This window comes from Idiotropiscis lumnitzeri, chromosome 3 (genome assembly GCF_059441095.1).
Source record: "Idiotropiscis lumnitzeri isolate Australia: NSW breed Sydney's pygmy pipehorse chromosome 3, RoL_Ilum_1.0, whole genome shotgun sequence".
Lineage (NCBI taxonomy): Eukaryota > Metazoa > Chordata > Actinopteri > Syngnathiformes > Syngnathidae > Idiotropiscis > Idiotropiscis lumnitzeri.
Window position 1 is genome coordinate 24,474,106 of NC_142393.1, and position 18,192 is coordinate 24,492,297.

The 18,192-nt window shown below is 40.8% G+C and overlaps 2 protein-coding genes and 1 non-coding gene across 4 annotated transcripts; 1 reads left to right on the top strand and 2 right to left on the bottom strand.

The window, feature by feature from the left end:
- Positions 1-6,538: 6,538 nt before the first annotated feature.
- LOC148340557 (pancreatic progenitor cell differentiation and proliferation factor-like) lies at positions 6,539-11,148 on the bottom strand. The gene is made up of 5 exons (XM_088291282.1): positions 10,960-11,148; positions 8,363-8,472; positions 7,553-7,630; positions 7,394-7,466; positions 6,539-6,933 (listed from the first exon to the last, which is right to left on the bottom strand). The coding sequence occupies exons 2-5, from the start codon at positions 8,415-8,417 to the stop codon at positions 6,789-6,791; spliced, it is 351 nt and encodes a 116-aa protein (XP_088147408.1). The 5' UTR covers positions 8,418-8,472; positions 10,960-11,148; the 3' UTR covers positions 6,539-6,788.
- A 231-nt stretch (positions 11,149-11,379) lies between these two features.
- Positions 11,380-11,451, top strand: trnae-cuc (transfer RNA glutamic acid (anticodon CUC)). Its single transcript has one exon. It is a non-coding gene; the product is annotated as a tRNA-Glu (tRNA).
- Positions 11,452-11,857: 406 nt separating this feature from the next.
- Positions 11,858-17,654, bottom strand: LOC148340559 (tumor protein D54-like). Of its 2 annotated transcripts, XM_088291280.1 has the most exons (9): positions 17,470-17,654; positions 16,126-16,238; positions 15,905-16,053; positions 15,720-15,767; positions 15,313-15,414; positions 13,068-13,094; positions 12,958-12,993; positions 12,825-12,873; positions 11,858-12,201 (listed from the first exon to the last, which is right to left on the bottom strand). In XM_088291280.1, the coding sequence occupies exons 1-9, from the start codon at positions 17,480-17,482 to the stop codon at positions 12,190-12,192; spliced, it is 549 nt and encodes a 182-aa protein (XP_088147406.1). In that variant the 5' UTR covers positions 17,483-17,654; the 3' UTR covers positions 11,858-12,189. The 2 variants fall into 2 exon arrangements, with proteins under 2 accessions (XP_088147406.1, XP_088147407.1); XM_088291281.1 differs by having other exon boundaries at positions 11,858-12,873.
- Between the last annotated feature and the right edge of the window lie 538 nt (positions 17,655-18,192).

Below are 18,192 nucleotides of genomic sequence, written 5' to 3' on the forward strand. Positions count from 1 at the left end.
AAGTGCAGCTCTTTTTTGCTCTCGAGCCTCCTGTCGTCTGGCCTACTTCTCATACAGTATATGATAGACATGTTCACGCAGCAACCAGGTCAAATTCTTTGGCTCAGTGTTGGCCCATAAAGAACCGCAGCTGCCGCTGCCTGACTGACGTTCAGTGGCAGGCCGACAAGACCAGAACGCCCTCCCTGCTGCCCTCGACATTATCAGAAGCAGTGACCGAAATTCACAACCTAAATATTTTCTTACTTATATGACGTATTTATTCCCAGCAATCTATGACCTATAAATTAATCTTTGACTCGCCTCTATATGCTGCCAAATTAATCGTTTTTGCGCAAGGCCTTCAGAAGTAGTAGCACTGGCCCACAGAATCATCCATTGTTCTCTGATGATATGATGTCATGATATGTGACGGGTTCAACCCTAAATCAGACGCGGAGCGTGGAAGAAGTCATTCAAAGTCCTTGATTCCAAATAAAGTGGTGACAAAATGAGACTTGTGACTAGAAATGAATAGAAGATATAAAATACAAAAGAATATACAAGTAAACAACGTTCCACAAACCAGTAGGGAGGAATAGCAAAAAACAAATAGTTAGAGAAACTACCAGGAAAGCACCAGAACTTACTGGGCGTGTTAAAAAAAACATCCAACTAGGAGGAAAAGCCAATATGATTGCAAGACAGAATGCAGCATGGCAAACAATTAAGGCAAAAGGAGTGATCTGGCATCTTTGTGGTGCAGGACGTTCGGCTAATTGATGAGGAGTTGTTCCGAGGTGTGCGCCTCCTTGCTCAAATTCTCCCGGTGCATCAAAGGAGAAACAAAGGCAAGACAAAACATAAGACGTAAACAGATCACGACAGTGCCTTGACTTACAAGTTTAATTCATTCTGCTGGCAAATTAAATCACACTGATCTCAAATGGACTCTTGCCATTGAAATGAATGGAAATGGCGTCAATCCAGCCCCCCCGAAAAACTCCCCAAATGTAAGCAGGTAAGACTTGTCAAGTCATTTTGTTCAAGTGTAGTGACCCCGCCCTCACATTCTTGAAACTTGGACACAATTTATGTATATCAAAACAGCTTTCGCAATAGAGAAAGAACTTACGAACAACAACAGAACAACAAACTTGGCCACTGTCTGTTGTGCCAACAACACTAATTGAACTATGTCAATTAGACTCACATCAGAAGTGACAAAGGTTTAGTTTTATTGGAAGAACCTGATGACAAGAAACTAACCATCTTCACTATTATGTGAAATTCAGTAACTACGTCACTCTTATCAATCAAGTTACAGAGGACCAAGAAAAAGAGCCTGCAAAACATTCACCTGCTGGAAAAAAACTAAAAAAAAATCTGTGTTCTTTTGCAGACGGTAAATGATAAAAATAAAACAAAATAATCTGTGCCAGGATATTGCTTCAGTGACCAAACCTTCATAACTTTCAGCCAAACGAGGCCCAAGTCCTAAAAGATTATGTAAGCCGAGTCCCCCGCCTTTGGATGACAGGAACTTGGATGACAATTTGGCGATGATGCCAAAACACGTGGGTGTCTGGTTTTGATACCCCAAGTAGCTGAGGTCATGACAGCACTCGACACATTCGACTTTAACCGAATCACCTGCACTTTCCAAAAAAGACACTGACTTCATGGGAGCAACACTTTTTTTTTTTCCATGTTGAGGACTGTATCTTTAGAGGTCTATATTGTGATTTGTGAAAACAAAAAACATGTAGATATCTCTCATTCAATTTTGCCAAGTCAGAAGGCAATGCCACACCTGGTACAGACGAATGCCAAAAGTGACGGCAATTGTCCAAGGCCAAATGAGGGCACAGCTGGAAGAATGAAGTTGCGCACACCTACATGTTCTTTTTGACTACTCAAAACTCAATTACACACCCAGTCAGCTGTTAAATGTATTTAGAAGGCTTGCCAGACTTTAATAACAATGTAACACATCAATCTTTTTATGCCGTCGGCTACAAGAACCATTTTGAGCAAAAGCACGTTTATTGAGTCGGCCTAAAAAGGGAAGAAAAAAAAGAGAGAAACTTCTCAAAACAGCTCTTTTATACAACTGACGCTGAAATGTCATCACAAGCTGGCCGGCCAGTTCGATGTAATGAGTCCGCATGAGTCAGCTCAATGCTGCTTTCCGTCCTCGGAAGTTTATCATTCCTGCACGGGCATTGCACTGTTACGTGCAACAGGTCAGGGTGAAGCTAATTTTAACTGCCGGTCACCGGCGTACCTTCAAACATTCCTCTGTGTTGAGACTGTCAACTCATGAGTGCCTGTGCGTGTGTGTCAGAGAGACATGTGGCTACGCCGACGAGGTGAGGCAGGGCACGTTGTCGTCGCATGGTACTCATCAAATAGCGAGAGCTAAAAACAGGACAACCCTGAGAGGACAAACATATGGAGGATCAAAAGTCATTGAATAAGTGACTAGCGTCTGATATGGAAGCCGCCTGCCCGGATACTGTTTACTTGTTTTCCCGTGGCAGGCCGTGTCGGTGACCAGCTGCCTTTGGCCTAGATTCCTCACCGGCCACCGCTGAGCACGCTATTCCCGGAGAGCAGGTTTAAGAGACAATAAAACACTGATTCAAATGTTCCCTGTCTGACATCTCCCTCTGAATTGTCTCGCTCTATTTTTTTTTTTTTTTTTAATTTTCAAGCTGTTGGTGAGATGCCCACAAGGCTAAGCTGGCAAACATGTGACCAAGCTTCAATGCCCAATTTCTCTCTGGTGGTTGAAGCTGCGCTAAGAGTCTATGGCTACGTTCACACTGCTTGGCGTGATGCCCATTTTGGATTTTCTATCAAAGCCAATCTTTTTTATTTAGTTATTACAGCATCTCGCCAGAGTAGCGAGGCCGGAGGAGGTACGGATAATTTGTGGAAATGAGGTGACGCTCCATGATCTCTGCATTTAATGAAGAGACTTGTTGATATTTTGTTGCCTCAAAGAGCAAGTTCATGTCCGGTTCGGAAATGGTCCCGGTTGGTTGGATGGGGAGTCTGAGATGCGGTGGAGGTCGTCGGCGGTGGGAATGCCCAGGTGTGGGGTGTGATATGGCCCTTTTCAATTCTGCATCAGTCAGTACTCCATTTGCAGAGACACTCTGCTATAATAGCTGACGGCTCGTGCAGGCATTGCCACACCGACGCAGTAATGTGTTGCCGACACTTCTCACGAAAAGAATTGTGAACATTTGGCTTACGGGTGAAATTTCACGATGAACCTAAATGCAATGTTACCTTCACAGGTGACCTCATTTGACCTTTAACCTTTTACATCCGCATGTCCGACTGCTGCATGTCAACTTGCTGCTTGAGCAAAATTCACAATCTGACAGCAAGAAATAATCAACCAGGTTCATTAGAGGATCACTCATCTGATGTAAATTTTTAAACTCACTGAACTCCTTTTGGTCAAACAGCAAGTTGTGCAGAAAGCAATGAAACTGCACAGCGGTCGGACATGTATCAATTTCCGATTGTTCTTGTAACTTTCTGATGAGGATGTGATACTCGGAAATCAGTGGCCACTTCCCCCAAGAGCTTGTGAAGTTGTTGTGAAAATGTGACCAGAATGATTGTCAATCTAATTGAACCAAGACATTTATTGTTACATTCATTCACAAACGTATTCTTTATCAGAACTTTTTTTTTTTCACAGCATGTACACGTTTGCCGAATGAGGAAGCACAAAGAAAGCTTTTAGTTAGACAGGGTTGATAAATATTTTGTCTCAGTAATTCACAATATGAAGGTTCGCTCCAGTGGGATGTGGAAGAATCACCGAATAAAATACGAAGAAAAAAATGACAATTCTAATACATAAAATATAATCCTACGTACTTTCAAATAAGGAGGCACCTTTTTGAGAACAAAATCTCTCTTGTTTTCGACAAACACTTGGGCCTGCTACATTACTGCATTTTTATGTTTGTCATGACAGTGGTGCTTTTTGAGGTGGTATTTATTTTTGTCTAAAAACTTTGACAAGCTCTGCTTTAATTCATCTAACTGTGTAAAACAGACACAAAAGGCGTAAGAAGGCCTGCTGCTATTTTTTCACTTGATTTCTTGCATGCAGGATCTTTTTTTTTTTTTGCAATGTTCCAGTCGGGTTGTTGTCATCAGATCATGTGGTGCTTGCGAACTTTCCCCTAGAAAACTCTGAGACCGCGCCCCCACCTTCCTCTCCGGCTGTATTGGGACAGGAGATTCCCGTTTGACCGCTCTGACACCGGACTCTTTACTTGGATCGAGTTGTTGGCCATTTTTTATTTTTTTAATCTCAGATTCATCGTTCGAGTCGAGCAGCTTTTCTGGGCAGGGGGGAGAAGCGTGGGCAAACAACAAACTTGGACTTTTACACCGCATTTGTTCAAGTGGGACGCCGCAGTTCTTTCCCAAACAGCGTCTTTCCACTCTCAAAGCAGTGTGCTTTATCAGATTACCCAATGTTCTTTTCTTTTTTCCCAGAAATGTTTGCACATATGAGGCAGAACAGTGTACTGGTGGTGAACATTGTCCGCCTTACCGTACTGAGTTTGCCGGATTGAAATCTTTCCTTTAGCTTAGCTTTGTGGAATTTTCATGTTTTTGTGGGTTTACTTCAAGTACTCAGGCGTCCCACATTCCAAAAGCATTCATGAAGAATACAGGTTAAGTGAAGCCTCGATGGCAGCAGCAGTTCTCAACTGTTGTTTGTTTTTCTCAGAACAAAAACGTGTTTAAAAGGAGCATCTGGAAATGTGTACAGTTTCTCTGTAACCTATTTTCAGCCACGACCTGAAAAAGTTTTCTTTATATGCTTGTTCTGAATTCCGAAGCCGTCAAAGCCTCGTCTAATAGGAAAGTAGCAATTGGTGTCAAAGAAGTCTGTCAAAGAGCTACATCTTGATTCTTTCCAAATCTTTTGATGTCAAGGAGGAACTAAGATAAGTTTGAGTTGTTAGTGGAAGAAGTTACTGTACGGAGAGTTTTCATCGCATATGTTAGTCAAACTTTACTGTAAACTTTATATGACTTTTATAAAACTACAATAAGTAAACATGCTAATAAGGTTCAATGTGCCTATAAGAGCATTTTCCATTTTTTTTTTAAATTAACTTGTAACTCCACAGACACAAATGAATACAGTACAGCTCAACACGCATAAAATACTTAAATGAATAATACTACTTGAAAAAAATAATACTCCTTTTTCCAAATCAAATCTTGGGTTGCACGTTCAAAGCCTCATTTCTTCTCCTATATGGTAAAAACAAACCACATTTGTATGTGAAAATGCACCATAGTCATAATTCAAAAAAATATTATATATGCAAGACACCGAGCCAATGAATTCAAAAGAATCACATGAAAAACAGTTAATACAGCAGTAAGTTGATTTGTTTTCTCAAAACATCGAATGAACATCGTGCAAATTTTCTCCGGTTGAAAATCACTGCTTGAAATTGTCCATAGAAAGTGATGGGACGTAAACACCAATGAATTAAAAGAGCTTTACAACATGTCATGACCCAGCACCATCATCTATTTATTTTTTTGACGAGAGTCTTGTCTTTACCCTCGCGTGCGTTTGTAGATTGAGCAGGTGGCACCTGCTGATTGGATGGCTCAGCCTGATTGCAGCCATTGGCTCGGTCGTTGGAATGATGGCAATCATCAGATGATTGCGTTTTGCGGTTTGTTTGTGTGAACTTGTGAGCAGCAACAATCTTATCTGTAAAATGATTAGAAAGTACTGTTTGTAACAGCTGACGTGATTACTTTGTGTTTTGGACAAGTTACTCAAGTGCTATGTTCGATCTTGTGCAGCGGGGGAAAAAAAATCAGACCATGGAAAATAATTCCTTGTTCAGTAGCCCAAGTTTGCTTGAATGTGTTTCTTTTGTTTAGATTGTATATATTTTTAGCAAACATTAATTTTTTCTTCATTTTCTGTTAGCATTTAACAACATCCAATGCTGTGGAATTCGCAGAGGTCACTTATTTTTATTGCTTGCCACAGCGCAGTCATGGATTCCCCACAGAAGGTCATTGAGACTATGAAAATCATAAACATATAATCAGCTCATCTTATTACATAAACATAATTGCCCCGGCATTTTATTGTTTTATAACAGACGTGGAGAATAGCTCCAACCAAATAAGAATACAAATGATCCGTTTGTCGAGTGATTTGGTGAAAGAAAAAAAAAAAAGAAAAATGAATATGTGACGTGACTCCCACACAAGTATTCCGACTACCGTAATGGCAGCAGAACTTTCTTGTGACCCACAAAAGTCTTCCAACTGCCTCACTCCGCTTACGAACGTCTCGCGTTCCCTCTGACCTACTTCTGTGGTGAGTTGGCGCATTATGTAAGCACAATGGATCATAGCCAATCAATGTAGCCAAACCACACAAGGCTCTTGTGTTATGAAACAAGTTGTCTGCTGAGGTCATGCAGCTCAAGAGCTTCAAACGCAGGCGACATAAAATACAGTCGGGACAGCAAAATTGTAGTTTTGTCTTTTTATTTTAATCAGCAATGGCAATTCACAAGAAGAAATAGATGAAAAATGTTTTTTGTTTTTTTTTGGTCATTGTACAAATAAAACTATACAGGCGAAAACAAAAAAGGCTATTTACTGAAAAAACGCGTCATCTTCACCGCCACCATCTCCATCTGGACCGTGATGGCAAGTTGGCAGTGAGGAACCCGCGAGAGGAGGATGAGGATGAGGATGAGGGTGAGGGTGAGGGGCCTCTAGGAAGAAGAGGTGGAGGCAGGCGGGGGCGGGCTTGAGGCCTCAAACTTGCCCATATCGCCGCTTTCACTCTGCTGTCGCTTCAGAAGCATTTCCCTGGCGATGCAGGTCACCTGACCGTTGGCCACTGTGTAACTTCCGTTTCTGCAAGCAAGCAACCAAACCAACAAATTAGCGCCACGACTTGAAAAAAAAAAAAAATAAGACTAAGACTAAGATCCAAAAAACTGTTTCTTTGTTTCTTAAGTGTACGGCTGATTGTTTTCACCTTGCAGCATTTAAAAGAGCACTGCAAGCGCAAAATGAAGTTGAAGTGATGGAATTGGAAGTGGTAGTGCAAGGAGCAAACAAACACATGACTGACTTACAGAAAAGAAATGTATCACTCCGGCACTTTTAAGAAAGCCAGAGAGCACCCAAAATCAATGTTTTCTTACATTTAACTCATCTCTCATGTGTGGGAACGGATGTATAAAATTTGGGGCAGCAAAAAAGTGGCCTGAGAGAGCCCAGCATCAATTTTACAGTGTGCTGAAAAGACCCAGATGCAAGAAAATGCAGAGTTGAAAGGAGTTCAAGCATATTTGCGCATGCTTGAGCTTACTTTGAGGTTTCAGCTCCGGGTTTTGCAAAGAAAAAGGAGGTCCACCAGTGGCCAGAGTCTTGTCTTGGAAGTCCTGTGGGGAGCACATATGACACTTCTAGGATGTGTGCAAAAACAAAGACAGTTACAGAAAGCAACACGGGTCGTTGTGCTACGTACCAGGGTGGTGTGGGATGACCTCTCCCGAGTACTCAGCGCTGCTACACGAGCTGCTGCTGGAGGTGGACCCGATGCGCCCTGCAAAGCACACGCGTTCACTTACAATGGGTACGGCTGTGTGAACCTCACCAAGTCCTGAGTCGCTAGTACAAGTTTTTTTCTTTATACCATTCCCACAGGCTTTGAATCCATTTGAACGTGTTAAAACGTACTTTCAAGCACATTGTTAATGCATTTGAAAATAAGGCAGCAACTTCAATAATCAATTGATCTGTTGATTATTTTTTTGAGAAGTCAATTAATCTGATTAAAAAAAAAAATCATAATTATCCATCCCCTCAAAATAGGACATTGTTTCAAAGTAATGGTGCAGAAAAAGCACAAAACTAAATTGATTGCAATTCAAATTGCAATCTCTTATTTGGGAAAGACACAAAGGATATTCAGTCTGCTTTCATGGAGGACTACAGAAATCGGAAAATATTTACAGTAGACAGGTTGACGTTTGAATGATTTGGAAAATTTCAAAGAAGGTCTCTAAACATTTAATCATTTCTTAAAATTGGCAATTAAGTTGGCAATTGCCGTGCATTTTGTCGTAATCCAAAACGCTTATTTTATTTTCAGCTGTAAGACAAGTTGGCAAACAATATGAAAGTGTTTTATGAACAAAGTTAGTGGTATAGTTACAGTTTGAACTATTAATATAGTCAGTTACGGTATAAATAGCCTGAGGGGTCGTATTCCAGGTTTTAGAGTACGTGGAATACAGCAAAAAGAGTGTCATGATCCTAAAGGCGTGTGACTTACTTCTGTAGTAATCATGGGTGGCGATGAGGGAGCCGCTTGATGGAATTGCTGCCATCTTCTCAGACTTCAAGTGGGAAAAAATCTTCAACGATGGGTAAGAAGCAGAGGACCTGAGGGCGAGACAGGAAAACATGAGTCTGCGGTGTATTTAGAGAATGAATTTAGGGTGGCTGTGGAAGAACGGGTCGTCCAGTAACGGAAGGGTTTGACTGTCGAAGTGTCCTTGAGCAAGACCCTGAGCACCAAGTTGCCTCCAGGTTGGCATTGTAAATGAGAAACTGTTCTCAATTGTCTTACTAGGTTAAACAAAGAATAAAATAAAAAAAAACAAGACTTGTGCCGGGTCACGTCATCGTCTCTCGGACGGCTTGTTGAGAGAGCGTGTCACATTTTCTTGTTTTCCTCAGATAAGATGAGGCACCTTCGCTCAGCGTAATAATTAACTTTGGTGAACTGTATAGATACGATTTTTCTGTTGTATATCTCACGTGTCCCCACTTTCAACTCTTTTTTTAATGTTATGTTTCAATTTGTATTTTTTGTTTTCTGCTTTGCAATATGTTCAGACAAGATTAATTTTATTACAAATGCAATTTACTAATTTTACTTTTATTTCCTTGATCAGATTAGATTTGACTCCCTAAACAAAATGCACAATGCTGATCTTGTATTTGTTGTTTGGTTGTATTTAAGGCCCAACCAATTGTGTTTTTTTTAGGCCAATGTAAAATAAAATAAATAAAATACCAATCCATTAGCCCGTAGTTTAGAAAATGACTAAAACAACTTTTATTTGGTTCCTTAACACTTAAAACAATAAATGACGACTTCTCTGCTGAAGATTTGACTGTTTTACAGTACTTTGGCCTTTAAGTTTAACTTTACAACAGGGAGAAATAAATATAGGCCAATAAAAAAAAGGAACATAAGTGACACCCCCCCTTTTAGGCCAAACTAAAATAACTAATCTGACGATTGAATCAACAGCCAATGAATCAGTAGTTGTTTCTATATTATTAATACAGGTCTATATCAGTGATTATCTATCTACCTATCTTGGCATCCATGTCGGCAGCAAAGAATTTCATTGTACAGTACAAAGTAACACGTTTCTCGACTGTTCATCTAATAATAACCATGTTGACTCTTGAATCATTTTTAAGGCCACGTGCAGTCTGTACCACAGTCCAGTGCACATCAGTGTTTAGTGGCTGTCAGCCAATATACTTTACACACACACACATATATATGTATGTAGATACGAGACAGCTGCATGTGGGAATCCAGTTTCCTTCCTCCTCCAGCACGTGTGACACAATGCCAAACTCTGGGGTTGCAGAGTTGGTATGGATTAAATACTGACACTCAGCTAGACTCGATTTTCAAAAGTACGTAAGCAAGTACTGTAGAGTGGTACCATGATTTAACAAGTGCATCAATTTATGAGTTTATTGAGATACGAGCTGTCACAAACAAGTTGACATATGTTTTACTTTGCCTTTCGTGCCAAAATTTAAGTCACAATATGGACAGATATGTTGCTTTCCTCTAAACTCCCCGCAGTTTTCAGTTCATTTCCATGAAACATTTCCAATTTGGAATTGTTCCAAAATCCCAAATTCACCTGAAAACGTTGCAAACCTTCTGGTGATTTTTTTTTTAAGTATGTTGCCTGTAAAACTTAAATGCGAGGCAGTATGTTGACTTGAAGGCCATCTTGGAGTCTTAAGGAGCAGATGACGGACATGCGGCTTAACTGACCATGAGAAACAGATGGCTTTGGGGATTTCAAGGAGCGAGTGAGTACATGCTGTAATGCCCACCATACGAAAACAAGACAGCTTCCCAAACGAACATTTATCAATAGAAACGCAATGTATACGTATGTTGTGAACACAAGAGGCTCATTTGTGGACACAAAATGCATGTAACCTTTGCGCCAAATTAGTGACTACGAGGTAGTAATAACGCGCACATGCAATACAAATTTGTGGCCAGAAAATCGGGATAACGTATGCACAAAAATGCGAATTCGTGGTTACGAAATGATGTAAAAGTGTACACGAAGTATTCATTTGTGGCCAAGGAGTGAATACAATGTGCATATCAAACAAAACAGGTATAGCGCGCAATACCCTGCGGCCGCAAAATCGCCATGGCTGCGGACTGAGCAGTTTGGTAAACAAATGGAGCCCACCTCCTCTAGAAATGAGAACGTCGAGATGAGTGCTGAGAACAATGGACGGAGATCGTGACAAAATTTGATTCCAGGCTGGGAATCAGCTATAAAAGCATTCAGAAAAGCTTGTCATTGCATGGAATCGTTATATTGTGTATTATTATTTAAATAGACTGTCGAGAGCTACGACCTTGTGGACCTCGTGTAGTACTTTTTCGAACATGTGTCCACCATTTTCTCACCCACACATCCAAGTAGCTCACGGGAGGATTAATGGAACAAAAATGCGCATTTTGTTCGTGCGTGCCATCAATTTGAAGGCGACAATTCCGTTTGTTAGTCAACCCCCACCCGACGTCCACGATGTCACGTCGGGGGCTTCGTAAACAACAGGGGAGCCGTTGCTTGGAAGGCTTACCTTCGGCTCCGATCGGAATGCTGCTGTTGTTGGCGGAAGGTTCGGATGGCAGAAGAGCTTCTCAGTGGTTCGAACGGCCCATTTGTGGATGAACGATGATGGTGGCGTTGGACCCTCTAGGTCGCTCGCTAAACGGCGGACAGTGGCGCACAAGGGCAGACTGGCCGCTTTTAATCGCTTAGGGGCCTACGTGGGCCGTGGGTGGGCGGGGACTGAGGCGTGGCGTGTTGTGGAACGTGACACGAGAGCACGAGTGGGAACATGCAGACGTTATAAGACCGACAGAAACCACTTTTGTCAACAAGCTGTTTCTGTTGACAGGAAGATATCGGCCTAAAATTTCATTTAGTCGCCAAACGAAAACGAACAATTCAAAATATGACTCATTTGTATTTTTGATTAAATGCCCGTTTTACCATCTCCCTGGTGGTCTAGTGGTTAGGATTCGGCGCTCTCACCGCCGCGGCCCGGGTTCGATTCCCGGTCAGGGAACTCGTCTTTTAGTATAGCGGAAGGATGTCAAACTTTTTCTCTTTTTTTCACTGCAATGTCTAGGAACAACGAACAATATTAAACATAAAAACCACATGGCCCCAAAGCTCTCGTGTAATTTTGGTGTCCCATTCTTTTTTTAACCTGAGTTGAACTTAAAAATAACTGTGTTGATCCAAGGATTATACACTCCATTTAGAATCTACAAGATATAAAACTGAGAAACATTAAATAAGCTAAATCAATAAAATATCATAGTCACATAGCTAGTCTGGTGAGGGTTAGCAAGAAAATGGATGGATTAAAAAAAAACAATAGAATACTAAATAGCAAGAATTAAACAAATAAAACCAAAAGCATGCATATATTTATGAATGAAGAAAACAGGCTAGGAATGAATCAAACACATGAATAACTTCCTTTAATTGACTATTTATAACACATTTGACTTTAATTGAAAAATGTTTAAGTACAAAAACACTTATAAATATCCTATTTTTGTTTCTGCCGTAAACAATGGGCTGTCAAAGTTGACTTTCTGTATTCAATTGGTAAAAGAATACATTATGTCTCAGAATGTATTGAATCGTGTAGTAACTCTTTGCACATGTTGGAACTGATGCTGATATATTACATTTCACAGACAAACAAAGTAACTTGAAAACATTCTCATGTGCGGAAGCGTAGGGATCTTCTTTGAAAGTCAGATGTTTCTCCATTATTTGCCAAGACTGCCAGTCATCTTCTCCTCTGGAAATCAAACATGAAATGTGGTCCATCGTCATACAAAAACTAATCCGTGTCAGTGGTTCTCAAACTATTTACACAGAGTATCATAAAATGCTGTCTTAAGTACCTCCGAATGAACAACATTAAAATACAGTAATGTAGTAGCCCTAATTGTTTATCAACAGAACCATATTTAAGAATTTTCAGTGCTGTACTTGAAAAGTATCAAATGTACCTCATACAAATGTAATAACGGTTATACATGCTGTGTATATATAGCTGCAAACTTCATTTTAAAGTTTTGGATTGCATTAAATTGGAATGTATGGAAACCTTGTATCTTTAAAACCAGTTTCCAGCATACAAAAGAATGGCCTGTTTCTTGCGCCAAAAACATTGCATCAACAAAGAAAGTCTTTTCCAACCCTTTGCATTGGTCAATCATTTGTGAAAATAACATACCCACGTGGGAAGTGACCTATAGTATTGATTTGTGAAAAACATGCAACAGACCAAATATGGACACATGAAGCATCTACCCCAACGCCAGTGTATTTAATTTTGTGTTTCTGCTACGTACCAACGGTAATCCCCCGCGTACCACTCGTGTTACTCAGAGGAAACGCTTCAAATCATTGCCTCACCTTCACATTGCCAACCATTTCCTCAAAAGACTTGAATGTGGAGGAGTGTCTAGAAATAAAAAGTATATTTTGTTCACATTTGCTTGAATTTTGGACTCCAATTTTTGAAACAATCGCATGGACACTTTTTTACCTCATCGATGGCACACTCATGGTGTGGCTCAGCGTGCTTTCATGATAACAGAGAGATGTTATAAGACAACAAGGCATTATCTTGACACATATATCAACCAGAAAACTTACCGCGGTGGGCTTGGAAGGGGCAGAGCTCTGATGTGTTTGCAACGAGAACACAAAAAAAGAGACACAAATGAGAAACAAACTATGGTGTCATTTTGTTTTTCTTGACTTGAGTCAAAGTCATCAATTTTAGGACTGAAACATTTGATTTGAATTGATAGTCATGAGATTTCACATAGACTTGAGCTACGTCACATGACTTGTCCCATTTATATGTGAAAATCTTCACTTTCAAGATAGTGAGCCATTTATTATGTTTCTGAAAAAGGGTTGTTTTTTTGTAGAGGGTACAAATCTGGCTAGTTCTGTTTTTCGTGTAGTTGAGTTTGACTAATCGTTGAAGACGTCAACCCTTTTTAAATTTTGCAGTCGTCAATTCTTTGTGCACCCCTCTAAACACTCGCTCGCTATCTCACTCTCTCCATCGATTTCGGTTGCACAGGACCCGCCCATTGACTCACACTTGCAGTCACATTCAGATGCCTGCAAGGACTTGCAGGCAAACGAAATTGGTAAAACTCTTACACCAATTCACCGAACACAACTGCAAAGTTGCTACTTGCCACAGTATGTGCGAGTAGAATACAATTCAAACAAATGCAGGAGGATGGATTGCTTTGCAATAATGTCTTGCAGTAAATAAACTCTGGATTCAGAATGAGATGTCACTGAAATTCATAAGGCGCATGAGTGAATGAATGATTTTCGCAACATAGTGTAATGCTGTGACAGAACAACAATGTACGACTTGCCTCACCCAAGGAATGACTTGACTGGACTTGCTTGAAATTTAATGTGGACTCCACTTAACTTGCTGAGTTTTTGCCATTTTGGAACTTGCTTGAAACTCAAATGCTAACTTGGCGCTTAGTTATGACTTAAGAAAATTATAATAATTAAAAAAAAAATAACTCTGGGCTATTGTGTTTCATGCATTGAAAGATTGCCATGTGAACTACAGCGGAGGTCTGTTTTTTTTTTAACCTTATAGTATGGAATTTACATTTGAACATGTGACACCTAATCTCCTTTCATCGGCCAAATCTGTCAGCTTGACATTAGAATGTAATTCCTGTTCCCGTTAGTTCAAGACAGTATTAGGCTCATTTGCCAACAATCCAATGAATATTTGAGGTGGACTTCAAGTCTCAGAGAAGCCCAGCCTGGCGACAGATGGACCAACACTGCCCCTGCTTGGTATTGCATTGATGTGTGGCGAACTAAAAATGTTGCATATATAGTAGAAGGAACGTACTCTAACTTTCAAACCACATTACACAATATTCCATCCGTTATCCAAACTGCTTCTCCTCACGAGGGTCACGGGCGTGCTGGAGCCTATCCCAGCCGTCTCCGGGCAGTAGGCGGGGTACACCCTCAACTGGTTGCCAGCCAATTGCAGACACAGTATTCCAAAACCTCTCATTTTTTTGAGTTGTGTTTTAATGAAATCCCTCCACAAAATGTGATAAGGTGTGTGTAGCTTGAGTTTGTGAACCTGAAAGAAAAGCCTCAGTGGTCAGTGTGCCATGATCGTTGGCCCCCTGCTGGTCTGTCCGTCTGCCCGAATGACTTGCCAAAAGGCAAAACGTGCCATGTGGCATCCAGAAGTCAGCTTATACTAACTGACCTAAATGCTATCGCTAACGATGACACGTTCTTTTAATTTTTAAGCACTTTTGAATGACTGAAAAAAAAAAAAGAAAAGCTTTTATGTGAGTTTAATTGCTTCAAAGTGAGCTGGGACACAATTCGATTAACAGTGGTAGAAATTCAGACGTGCTGATCATTATGTTTTGCTAAACTGCCCATTCATGACCCACCCAAACGTTTTATACACGCAGTCAAATTTTGTGTTTATGCACACGTTCTGGTGACGTCACTTTCCCTGTGATCACAGTCTCACCCGGGGGTCTTTGTGGCGTTGTCATTTGGTATTGACATGAGGAAGTTCCCAGAGAATTGCCTTTCAAGCTACTAGTTAATAGTCTTGCGATCTTCTCTGTAATCAATTTATGACATGCACTCAATTTATCGTCCTCACCCACAGGTTTTGTTGCATTAATTTAGACTTTTTTGAGTAAGGAAATAATAAATAAAAAAAGCCTTTTGAGGTATATCAGATGGTGCAACCATAACCACAACAAGTTTTTTCTCGTCATTTCAGTTTATGTCAATTGCTTTCTCCCACCCGGACGTATTCTGGCGCCTGTTGTTTACAAACATGAAAAGCTCCAGTGGAGAGTACCTCATCTGCGCCAGCCTCCTGGTGATGACCACGCCCACATTGGACAATGTAGAAGTGGTCACATGACCTGCATGAGTGAGACCTTCCTTGGTCCTCATGCACCTACAGGCAAAAGGAAGTGGCAGGAATAAGAAAAAGAAAAAGTTGACTTGACACGCGCAAATGTAACAGAAGGCCTGCACATACGCTTCATGCCGGACCTCCCGCTAATACCGCTGCTGCTTGTACTAATTCAGGCTGTAAGGCTATTAACAGAGCACCAATCCTATTGGACTCAGAAAATCCCATCACTTGTTCCATAGAGGAACCCGAATCATGTGAGCACCTGACAAAAACAACAGGGAGTCTCGTGTACTGTGATTGTTATTCTACAAGAAGAAGGAGGAGGAGGAGAAGCCAACACTCACACGTTGGAGTTGTTGATGTCATCCAGGACTGCAGAGGCTGTGAGATATCTGCAAAGAGACGTTGATACATGTTGACACATCCTGACACTGATTAGAGGCTATTTGCCGGTTATATAATCACAAGTAGGTATGAGTAGCTTGCGAATGATGATCTAATTGCTCAAACACGCAATGGGGGCACTCACGGGGACGAGGTCTGCACTTCTTGCCATCCTTTGGACAGGTTCTCCTTCAGACTACTGAGAGGGCCCATACCCAGCTGCCTCCTGATATCTGCAGCGGACTTCTCTTTGGTCAGCAGCACCTGCCTAAGAGTCTGAATTTCCTCCTCCATCTGGTGACAAAAATGTAGAAAGCATTTGGATGAAGCAAATGAACAAAGTCGTACAGCCAAGTGAAGTCTCACCTTGGCAAGTTCGAACCTCAAATTGTCCCTGTCCTCGTCGCTTAGCTGTGCAGGGGGACATCCATTTCCCGGCATGCTGGAGGAGAAACTCGGGGATGAAGTCTTGCCAAAACCTGCAGCAAAATGACAACAACTTTATGTGTACGGCGAGTGATATTTCTCCATTCTCAATTCATCTTGATATGGCTGCTGTTGGGCCTTTTGTTCCCTCGTCGCTTAACTCCTCAATTCCGTTTTCTCTTTTGGTCTACCTTCTGCCCCTTTACGCTATCGCTTCATCTCAACGTCACTGTCTGAGACAGACGTTGGTCCTACAGAGTTTGGGTTCTGTTGGCGCTGTCTTCCTTTGCAGAAGTCGTTCCTCACCTCAGCTGGTTTTCATTAGTATATGAGGAGCAGTGAAAACAGCTTCATAGATAAAGCAATTTATAAATTTAATGTTTACTAATATTTCATATAATAGGTTACTAAATTAGACTGGCCTAATAAATTTCTCAAACTCTCCAAATTCAGGTTTTTTTTTCCCGCTCCAGTTTTGTTTTGTGTGGTCAGGCAACTCCTGCATTTGCCTCAGCTCTCCATTTTGCCCAACCTGGTGGTGCTTTCTCCAAAGTTTGAACGTGTTCCGACTTGAAATGTTTCTTCATTTTTGACGGCGTATTTTTAAAGGTAAATAACAAAGTGCTGAGTATAAAACCAACCTAAATCTTTTCATCTTTAGCTGACACAAATACAAATCAGTGACTGTATTTCCGTCTTGAAAAGGCAGATATCTCTCCACCTCCAAATTGCTGTTTCTTGTCGCGTTCATGCTTGTATGTGCACGTGAGTTATCCTCATGCTGAAAACGGGACTGATTGAAGTGTATATAAATATATATATATATATATATATATATATATATATATATATATATTTTTTTTTTTTTTTTTTACTAAGGAAATTGAAAAAAATAGCAGTGCATTCAAATTTGCAGTTCGGAAATCGTAACCCCCTACATTTCTCATTACCAAAGAAGTGGTAATATTAGAGCAATGTTCTATGTAGTATCACTAATTTAGAGTGTGGTTTTTGCTTTTACTCCCCAAATTTGATTAGTGTACTTTTTAGATGGTATTAGCTTTTAAAAATCACGGACAGATCCAAGACCCATAGAGCTGACCTTAGTGCTGAACGCGGTGCGAGTTGTGGCTCGTGACTAATGCTACCTGTTGCACGCAACGCCAATGTTAGCTGAGGCAGATAAAAAAAACAGCAACTACTGGATTCAATTCACTCACAAGATAGCAAAGGCGTCAAACGTGTCAAATAAAACACAAAAACGAGTGAAGCGCTTTTTCTTACCCGGTCGGCTCATCGCTTCGGACGAGGCTCTATTGTGACTGTTTACATCCAATCAGCTCAACTAGGAAAGCAGCGGGAGACACAAGCACACTCGCACACGCGCACACGCGCACACACGCACACAAACACACGAGATCACGGTGGGTATTAATGGAAATACATCGCACACGTACACACAAAATCAAACGCGCACACACATATACACTGACGTCACATAGGTGAGTCAGCATAATTAAACGTAAGAAAACAGCACATAATGTATCAAAAGAGAGAGGTTTTAATTTATCAATATGCAAATTACACCAGAGGGTTATATATGTGTGCATATATATATATATATATATATATATATATGGGGGGGTGTATGCGTGTGTGTGGGTGTGTGTGTGTGTGTGTGTGTGTGGGCGTGCGGGGGTGCGTGTGCGTGGGGGCGTGCGGGGGGGGCGTGTGTGGGTGTGTGTGTGTGTGTGTGTACGTTATAATACAGCATTTCAGAGTCATATACGGTACTTTACTGTGTCTTTAAAAGCTAGAACAATTGTTTGTAGTTCTGCACAAGGAAACAATATATGATTTTGTTCCATTTCGGCAAATAAAAAAAATGCTTTTAGCATGACGTCATGACTGTAATTGAAAACAAGGGTTTTGTCTCCATCTGCTGGCAAAGTGAGACTTCTGCAAATAACCTTCACAAGCCCACAAAGCCATGTAATAAATACCAGA

Excerpts from the sequence above, each read along its gene's own strand:
- LOC148340557 (XM_088291282.1), bottom strand. The coding sequence starts at position 8,417 with ATGGCAGCAATTCCATCAAGCGGCTCCCTCATCGCCACCCATGATTAC. Across the intron at positions 7,631-8,362 it reads CACCCATGATTACTACAGAA|GGCGCATCGGGTCCACCTCC; the intron begins GTAAGTCACACG and ends TGTGCTTTGCAG. Across the intron at positions 6,934-7,393 it reads CCCGGAGCTGAAACCTCAAA|AAACGGAAGTTACACAGTGG; the intron begins GTAAGCTCAAGC and ends GCTTGCTTGCAG.
- LOC148340559 (XM_088291280.1), bottom strand. Across the intron at positions 16,054-16,125 it reads TGAGGTTCGAACTTGCCAAG|ATGGAGGAGGAAATTCAGAC; the intron begins GTGAGACTTCAC and ends TTTTGTCACCAG. Across the intron at positions 12,994-13,067 it reads CCCCTTCCAAGCCCACCGCG|CACGCTGAGCCACACCATGA; the intron begins GTAAGTTTTCTG and ends TTATCATGAAAG.